This window comes from Mizuhopecten yessoensis, unplaced genomic scaffold (genome assembly GCF_002113885.1).
Source record: "Mizuhopecten yessoensis strain PY_sf001 unplaced genomic scaffold, ASM211388v2 scaffold10961, whole genome shotgun sequence".
NCBI lineage: Eukaryota > Metazoa > Mollusca > Bivalvia > Pectinida > Pectinidae > Mizuhopecten > Mizuhopecten yessoensis.
In genome coordinates this window covers 681252-691534 of record NW_018408808.1, presented here as the reverse complement: position 1 = coordinate 691534, position 10283 = coordinate 681252, and the positions used below count along the sequence as shown (strand labels likewise).

Below are 10283 nucleotides of genomic sequence, written 5' to 3'. Positions count from 1 at the left end.
GTGATAAAGGTCCAATAACAAGGGAGATAGTTACATATTACTTCAGCAAACTAATATCTAAATATCAAATAATTGCTCTTTCAACGAACAATTCAGTTAAAAACTGTTATGTTTTGTTTAAATATTAACTTTTCATAGTTGAAATTATGACATAATATATAGCTTTATATTATTTTGTAATTCTTTGGAAAGGAACTAAATTATGTGGGGGTTTTCTAGACTGAATAACTCGCACTATCAATATTCCACTGGTGACAGGCATTTTGAATTAGTAATTTTAATAAAATCTTAATTAATCAAGACATTTCCTGGTAAACTCATATTTATACATAACCACTACTTTACTTAAAATTAGTAAGGGAATATAAAAATGTAAATCCAAAAGTCTTCTTCATCAATAATATAACGGATTAACAAATTTACCCCCAAAACGTAAAATTACAAAATACCAATATTTTGAGTTAATACTTTGTTAATCACATATAAATAATTGTAAATATATAAAACGACATCTAGAATATATTTTAAAACAAAAAATCTTTAAGCTTGTTTAAAAACGAAAATATATTAAAAGTTAATGCAAATTATTTAAATACTAACAAAAATATAAAATTAAAGGAACAGCTTCAACACCTACATAACATGCTATGCAAATAAAAATTATAACGTTAAAAATGTCAGTGTAAATATACTATGTACATTAAAAGTGAATCAGTAAATATATCACAGATAAGTCACTCAACAAAACAGACTTTTTAAATAATTAAGGATTAAGTTCAATATATTTTTCATGTTATGTAGATATAACACAAAAAAAGGATTGTACTCTAAATAAACCGCGAAGCGGTTTATGATAGAGTACACTCCGGTTTTTGGCGTTATAGCTCCATAACATGAAAAATATATTCAAGTTCATCCTAAATAATTTAATCTACTATAAACAATCCCTGTGGGAATCCACTTTTATTGGTGGACTCCATTCTCTAAGAAATTATTGCGCTGTTGTATCAGCCAATCAAAAGCGACGTTACAAACGGCGACGTCATTTTTTTACGTTATGGGCTGATAACATAAATTGTTAAGCCATGGGAAACGCTTGTTACAAGCAAGAATAAATTATTCAATTTTAACTGTATTCAGTTCACAGATATTTCACTTGATTAAAAATAAGTAATAATAATAAAACAATATAGTCTACATTAATATGGCTCAAACTCGACATATGTTAAAAGATCACGTGAACAATAATACATGTGAGGTCGAAAACAAGCTTATTGGGTGGTCAAGTGGCGTAGTGGATAGAGCACTTGCCTTTCACCAATGCAGCCGGGGTTCGATTACCCGATCGGAGGTTAAAAGGTATGAGGTGACCTGTCCAACCACGTAGGTCTTAACCGGGAATGCCGGTTTACTCCCACATTAAGATCCCCGTGCGCTAAATTCCAGGCCAACAAGAGTGATTGTAATGACTTGTTTCATTATTGTTGTAAATAAATAAAGTTTATATTTAACAGGCTTATTTACAAATTGAACATAAAAATAGACTGTGGTGTGGGAGGTAAGTGTAATTTAAACATTTTATACAAATTGCTTCCTTCTTTTCCTTCAGTTCCAATAGCAGTTGTGTCAAAAGTAAACTCTACTTCAGTATAAAGAAGACATTTTGCTTAAAACGTTAATCAATTGAAAAATAAAACGCATCTAGCCCTCTATTTTCTAAATAAATACGAATGATTAAATCATTCCCTAGCTACGACTAGTTAAACACGCTTAACGTGAGCCATACTGAATGGTCTTAGAATATCCTGCTGGAAACACAACCAAACGAGCTACTTACTCTTTAAAGTACCTCTAAGTTAGTATTTACCGATGTAATATAACTGGTATTCTATGGCGATAGCTTTGAATTTCATAAATATATATTCAAGATTTAAAGCGTGAATATATTTGATTTCTAAAATCACTTTGGTTAATTTGTTCGAGAGCATACACAAAAGAGGGATGGGTATATTCAACATCGACATATAAAGAAATAATACGGAAACAATCCGACTTTGATACACGGCCAAATTTGACAACAATCGAGAATAGTTTGTCTATGAAAAATGCAAAAATATATATTCTTCTTTATAGACCGATACCGATTTTCTCTTCGATATCCATTATAAACAAAAGTTTCATCACTGATAGTCTACCACCTGTACAACGTTGACATGTGACGCACATAACTAAATACGTTAGAAAGGTTTTCATACGTCACTGTGAAATATCGCTTGTGGTAGTGTAATTTTAAATTCGAATGAACTGCACGGAAAAGCTCCATACATAAGGTTAAGTTTAATTTGTGAGCATGACCTATGTTACCTAACCTACAGTTTCGAGACCACGCTAAGTAATTGTCCTTGCAGCAATGAAATATTCTCAGTTGTTGCTTTCAGTAATTGAATTGAAATAAAACATCTTACGGTTTTTTATATTGATGTGAAGCATGTTATGCCAGAAGCTATAACCGTCTGACCTTCTGAGGAACCGTGGTGACAGATGTAAGTAATTATATAAACGAGATCAGAGTCTTGTCGATAAAAGTTAGTTTGATGTCTCATTTAACACATTCTCATATAAAAACGTGAAACCTTAAACAAACAGAAATGTTAAAACTTCTCGACTATTCCATAACGCAATCTTCTCGGGTCTAAAACAGACGTTTTGGTATCTGTGAAGTGACACGAATTGTTTATTTTGTTTGAGTAAAGCTGACCGTGTTTTTAAATCTAAAACCATGACCAGTGCAATAATGAAGACCTCTCGTCTCATATACTCAACGGAACTGGGGATAATCCAGTTGAGGCGCGGTAATGGTTCCGTGTACAGCCCGCCAGTGCATCGCATACTAATACATTCACATTTGTAGCTGACAGGGAGACAGGTATTTTGGTTTTCAATAAAGCTGTCACTTATAGGGAGCAGTATCAGCTACAAAGCATGAAAAATCAAATTTCAAAATGTCGAAGAATGCTAGCTATAGGATGTTGTCCACCAAATAAGATCAATGATAAATGTCAGGAGTATTCAGAGCTGTTAACGGTCTGTCTTCAGTGTCTGACGCTTATTTATGTATTACTTCCGAAGATATTGGCGGTACGTTTGGACGTTATTTATGAGTCCCAAAAGGTGAAGTTCCGATAGCAGACTATATATATTTTTCCGACTCAAAGCCATGTTCACCGATACGGAATTAATGGCTAATACATAGTGTACAAATGATCACTTAACGTACCAATTTTTGTTAAACCAATGTGGTCATTAAAATACTCCCTCACAATTCAATACACTACGTGATCTAAGTGATCTTATTCACATAAAAACATCCTAGCACACCACATTTCACATCTCACTTATGGAAACATGTTCCATGGTGTTATCACATCATTCTCCTTTAAATGTATTTTTTACAAACGAAAAAAAAACCAATCTGACGTCCGCTTCCGCTTTTTTCAATTTCACAAACAATAAAATCAAAAATATTTTCGTTTGTTGGTGTGTTTAGCGATCGAAAATTAAGAATAAAGCGTTTGTGATATTTTCTGCGTCAATGAAGCTTTGTTTTTCGTTAGATCATTGTTTTGTAATTAAGTTACAGTTTACCATGGCTCTTAACTGTATCTTCAACGAAGAAAATTTCAAATTTGTTTGGCAGTATCCTTACTTTGATTTGCGTGCCCATTTACTAATGTTATCCTGTGACCTCATTATCTTAACACAGATTCTGTTAAAACCTTTCTGCAACGTTCCTTGGATTAATCTTATTCAAAATGTCCAGTAAAGCAAATGATCCACAATCTATAAGTGGTTTTTGAATGAATATAAAATTATATATTGAATATAAAAGAAAAGAAGAAACTCATTAAGAAAATAGTTTTGCTCGTATACAGTAGAAATGTGGTGCGTCTCTCTACTTTTGAATTATCGAAATACAACCATACATGTATTTTTTTTCTATATTGCATGCTATCACAACATCAGTATATTTTCTATATTTACCTTTAAAAATGTTTACATTTGCATCCGAAACATATTATAAACTTGAAAATTTGGGCAAGATATGCAATTATCTGAAAATGAAGATATCACAGACAGGTAGATATATATCTAAAGGCGGCCAAATACTCGTACATGTGAAAAAGTTGCAATAGAAAAGCATGCAAAATCATTATCGAGATTCTTTATCTATCAGTAGACTTAATATATGTTTTCCAGAAATTACATACATCATGATTAACAAAAACGCTTAAGAACCATATCAATAAAATGTACAGCAACTAAATATTAATAATATTAGATCATCATATATCGTTTCACATTTTGTGTTTCAAAAAGCATGTTATTAAAACTTTAAGAAGACTGAATGGATGTCCGATGATTATCAGATAATTTTCACATGTATGAGAATTTTGGGGAAAAAAAATATTTGACAAATCTGACAAAAGATCGGTAGCTTTTGATTGGATGTCGTAATCAACGTTTCATCACCACTAGTGAAAACAACAGCAGTGACTATAGCATGTATGTTTAACTCATAATTCTCCTTTCAGTAGAAAAATGTAATAAAAATATACCTATGTACATACCTCACCTCTATTTGAACTAGAAATCTTGGTTCTATTCAAGACGAAATATATATATATTCTTCTCAATACAAGTCACGTTGTAAGACACAGGTCGGTTATTGTACACTGTTTCATATTTCTTCAGACGTCTTAATTAAAACTAATTACACATGCAACAATACAACCTTTTTTTAATCGATATCAGCTCTTCATCTTTAAGTTATTATTTAAATAAAACATATCATGGATAACACTGCAGCAATAAATATAGACGTTTTAATGACGCAGACGACGTTTTTTGTAGCAATTGTATTACTTATCGGCGGCTTCCTTTGGATACGAACCAACAGAAATAAATACAAAGTATATCAAAAGCTTCACTGATTTAGGCATCAGCTATCGTTCAAGTCTCCAATGGTAACAAGCCTGAGCAAACTACGTCAATACCGGCTTCATTGAGATTCTACTCATGTTGCAGAACCTGTCGCATCAACCCGTTTCTATGGTTATGAAGCAGGAAAGAAGATCGAAAACACCACGTAAGCAGGCTTGTCCAATTTTTCAAGTTTAATTACCTGGAAGAAATGAGAAGACATATAGGTACAGTGCTATATCGAAGTTAAAGCCATTATTAACATCTACGATGCTATGTTTAATTGGTCTGGACCACTTCTTCGTCTCTAGATAAAAGTAAGCTTTACGCTGAAACAATGTGTTCCATTTTTACACAATCCTTTAATACAAATAGATAAGCTGTTGTGTCCAGCTGTTATTCATTGAAGTAGGTATCAGGCAAATGACAAGTTTTGAATTTATCCAGGGAAAATACAAAAAAGTATAGTGTCAAATGTGACTCTATCAAACTAACACAACCCTAATACGAGGCGCATTTATAGTTCCCGAGCCCATCTCACTACACATGACAAATGGGCGATTTACATTCACATGAAAAGGCAACGGATAAATCATGGCGAGCTTAATTCTCTGTTCCGTTTGATCCTAACATGTTGCTCTCCGCCACAGTATTGAACTGGGAGACTTTGTTACGTTATAATGAAGGAGATTAATCTCGACACGTCTGGTACATATACATGTCTGGCCTACAGAAATCTGACTAACATTAGGCTTAATCCCTTCAAGTTATGTATGCGAAGTTGAAGTTAAATTACATTACATATGCTTAAATAGCACGATTCATCGGATTTCCCTCACTTGGAGTATTATGTTATGCAATGCACATTAATCATTCTTATATGACATTTGGAAAAAAAAGTGTCAATAAAATCTCCACATTTCTATTTCAAATATTCATCAAATAAACACATCACTTGGAAACTACTGCCAATATCAATTAAACTAGGGTCAGCTTAAGCATGGATACGTACGGAACCAAGCTCAGCATCATATGTTTCTGTCGTATTTAACTCGTTTTCAATTACACCTTAATTGTTGTCATGTGACAATGCGTGTCCACATCCGTTATCACGTTTCGTCTTTTGAAGTAAGGCTCTAAGAGCAACATAGTAACTCGAAAAAAATGTAGGGGATGTCAAGGCAAACAGCGACGAACTTTCATTGATGTGATTGGTCAGTAGCATCCTCTACTCTATAACGTGTTTATTCTTAACAAGAAAATAAAATGTACTTGCTCCATTTATAAAATTCTCGAATTCTGAAACCTTTAATGAAATGTACGATGATAGGCATTTATTTCTTTTGTATTTTTTTAGTCGCTTAAAATAGCTCATTGGGAAAAAATTGCTTATCTTGCTATTTTCTGTTAAGCCCATATATCGAAATGTTCTGATGTTTATTATTCTTGGTATGTTGCCCAAATCAACAGGTGCAACAAAAGGGCGAAGAACGTTCTGCCATAATCGTGAGTCCATTTTGTTTTTGAGTGTTGGAAATACAACAGAACTTTCAAATACTGACAAGTACTCAAAATTTATACATACAACAATTCGACAATTTCGGCTTCGATAACGAATGCGTGGAGTCAATTCCAGATAATTTTCCTATTATTTTATAAGCTTAACCACCTTTGGGAAACACAAAATCAGTCGACCGGACGAAAACAAGGGAAGCCAAATATTTTTGCCTTGTTTGTATTCATCTTAATACCGAAAAACAAAAACTGTATTTTTTCTGTAATAATTATTTGGCTTTAAAGAGAGTATCTGGTTGTTTACAATCGGCGATCTAGTGTTCTGATATTTCTACACTTTTTCTTCTGGTTGGTAAGTATGGATTATGAGAAGTTCTTTTTATACAACCAAATACATTTTATTGGTTGTGTAAAAAAAACTTCTCCAAATGATCTAGTGTTCTGTTGCTCACAATCTTGTTACTACATAAACTAGAAAATGTTTTGGTCGTGAATGCCACGCTCCGATGCAAGTTAGGAGTCATTATTTGGCAACTTTAAATAAATAGTAACGGTAGACTTGGCCTTGACAAAGAATTCTTTAAATATAAACTCATTTAGAGTATTTTCGTACATGATATTTATATAAAATCTTATCAAATCCTGCTACGAAAAAAGGAAGTTACTAGTGCGACGACGCTGACATGAGATCGGACGAAACATGACAAGGCAGTAAGAGACGCGACGGCCCACAAGTAAAACTAAATGCCTCACCTATAAAATGGTGCCGACATGAACAACAGAAATCAATAATTCTTTCTAACACAGATGTTCAAAGATGGTTTCTTCTTTGAAACTTTTCTTTTAATGACAACCATGAGTAAAAAAAAAGTGTTTGAGGATGCCATAGCAATTATGTTCCTCCATTCATTTCACACCAGCCCCTTTGTGAGTCATTTCCATGGCTTGATGTTCGCTGTTGTGAATTGTTCTGATCGCATCCCACGTGGAGATAACACCGTACTGTTGTTACGGTAATGTTTGCACGATCATCTACGACATTACTATCCCTGTGTTGACTAGTCCAACCTACCAGAATTATACTGTTTTAGCAGTCTTTTTGGCATAATATCTTGATTGAAGTTGAACACGAAGCAAGTATATGGCTTCACGGACTTGTATCAGAATTTTTTTCCGGTTTTCGTCAAGATATTAATCCGTATAGTTTGCCCGTTTCAATCGATTTACTACATATGTACGATATCCTATATATGTATGATGGAAGCAAGGATATATGCAGCTGCATCTAAAACACCCAGTAATTTCCTGTCTTGGCACTATCACTGATTAGAATTCGCCTTACTAGCTCATCATCCCTATCTTTGTCTGTAGACAATGAAGGGTTCAGTGTAGTGATAGCTACACTTAAACTGTGAACAGCCTTGCCAAGATAAAAAAAAAAACGCTGGTTGTTTATCTGATTATAAAAGAAATTCGCCATCGGTTGCTATCCACTATTAGTTTCACTTTCTCGACGTGTCTAGATTGATTCGCCTCTTCGAACGTATGTGTAATCTACCCAATGTCTGATAATTGGACATTTTGGAAAACAAAAACAGTATATCACAATGGTCGGATCTAATCTCCAACATTTTGGCCTGGACATCCACTTGTTTATTTGACATTGTCCTGTTTCGTAATGCCTGCACTGCAACCGTCTACAGTGCAGAGACATGTGCTATTGAAGCAATATCATCGGAAAAAATCATATATTCTTTTTACTAATGGCAGGTCTTTACTTGACCTTGACCTTCGAACATTGAAACACAAACTCGTTCTATGTATTTTCAAAATTTACCTTTGTATGAAGTTTGATCCGGTGGGAAATTACCTAATTAGAGCGATGATAAAACACTTGATCGGGACAAGACTGGACGAAACGGGAAAGGCAACAAAAAATGGATAATACTATAACCGTTTCTCATCTACTCTATAAAATGGCGAGACATTAGCATGACATTTAATTTAACAAATGTTTATAAGCTTATTTAAAGCTATATTTATGACCACGCATTGCATTTTTTTAACAACCTCAGTTATATGAAATGCGACGTGTATTTTAAAATGGATCAGAAATAAAACCATGATTTTTTTTACAATTTACCGCCGTAAAAAATAAAATTCGAGACTGCAAATTTTTTAATAACATGTTCTTCAGTTCCATGACTGATGATTGTGACTATGGACGGGAATTTGAAACGATGCGTAATCGTCACGGACGACAGGTCCTTTTATTGGTAAAACCTCAAGGTTTTTCTATTATCCACATACTTGTCCATTTGTAATGATCAATAAAAGCAAAGTCCTCGCCCCAATGTATCAGAAATTTGAATGTGCTTTGAGGAAAACCAAGTCAGGCCAAATGGCAGAATAGGCATTAATTTGACAGTAATCTGATATTTCCTTAAAGAGTAACCTTGGTCCGACACTGAGGTGAAATCCGACTATTCCAATATTTCATTCTATAACGATGAAACTGGATGCAGAAGTATCCATTACGTGCAAGGTTTTATTTGCACGTTTCTGGCTTGGTCTCTGACTCATCAGCATACATCCTTCATTTTTAACTTCAAAAAAGTCCAAATCTCGAATTATATCTTGCGATTATGCTACGAACCTTTCTTTCTGTTGTCAGTATCGTCATAGAAGAGATGTTGATAACGAACGACGTATAGGCAGTTTTGGTATAAGCAACGTACCATAGAGTGATTTATTAATATATAAAAGACGCTATGCATAAAATAACGGTTGTAATCAATGCCGGTCGATTGTTGTTGCATCGTTGATTGTACCCGATTGCCTCGACCCCATACTGTGTCTTTTGATAGCTTCATGATACAGTGTTTTCTAAATTTAAATTTAAATACTTTCTGTTGGTGTTCGATGTTGGTGTGTATATATATAATGGCTAGCAGTAAGAATGGATTTCGTTTTTATTAAATATTGAAAATATAAGACAATGTTCCTAAATTGTTTTATTGGGATTATCAGCGCCATCCGTCTTCGAGCCATATATTTCCGTATTGAAAATGCTAAAATATCCTGACGAGTCATGTATAAAAGTGTCATGATATAAAAGAGAACTATGTTAGCCCGTTCCATATGCCCCTTAACTATTGCTGTGTAAATTACTTTTATTGATATTTTCGTTTGCGAATATTCCAGAATGAAACGTCCACTTTCAAATACCATATTCTTTACATCTTTCATTGGTCAGATTGTCCAACTATATCTGAAAACTTTTTACTGATCATGGACAAACATGTTTCCGTTTTACGACCTGTCTTCCGAACTTACCTCACTTCTGCTCGTCTTTTCACCGAGGCCAAATTTCTGAGTGACCACTCCTGTCGTTTTCATGTTGTGATCCCCGCTGTCAATCTGCTGAACCGTAATGCAGTACCTGACCTCCCGATCAGCACGCATGGAGAACGTGTGGCGTTCACACTGTCGGAAACTCAGGATTGGGTCGCCTGGACGGAGGCGCTAATGGACAAAATGGTAAAGTTGAAAACACTATTGAAAACAAACATACTTCAATCTCACAAATACGTTCTTTCCTTCACGTAACGCTACATTACCTTCAAAACAGCCTGTAAAGATGAACCATCTATCAAATTCGTAATAAATAGAGTATGGCAAAAATAAACAATACAGTTGTTCCATCTTTCCAGAACTCATCCGTGATGATAGGGGCCAAAAAGAAGGAAATTCAAATTGGTCTAAATTAGTGTTGAAACAAGAGGGGG

At 34.1% G+C, this 10283-nt stretch overlaps 1 protein-coding gene across 4 annotated transcripts in view; it reads right to left on the bottom strand.

Annotated features, from left to right (window-relative positions):
• Positions 1-1053: 1053 nt before the first annotated feature.
• The window catches only part of LOC110464108 (BTB/POZ domain-containing protein 16-like), a 100232-nt gene continuing 91002 nt past the window's right edge, over positions 1054-10283 (bottom strand). For all 4 annotated transcript variants that reach the window (XM_021519165.1, XM_021519163.1, XM_021519166.1 and 1 more), the window contains 2 exons: positions 9832-10020; positions 1054-5182 (listed from right to left, as the gene is read on the bottom strand). In XM_021519165.1, the coding sequence (XP_021374840.1) occupies positions 5114-5182; positions 9832-10020 (258 nt within the window). In that variant the 3' untranslated portion in view covers positions 1054-5113. The remainder of the gene's footprint in view (positions 5183-9831; positions 10021-10283) is intronic.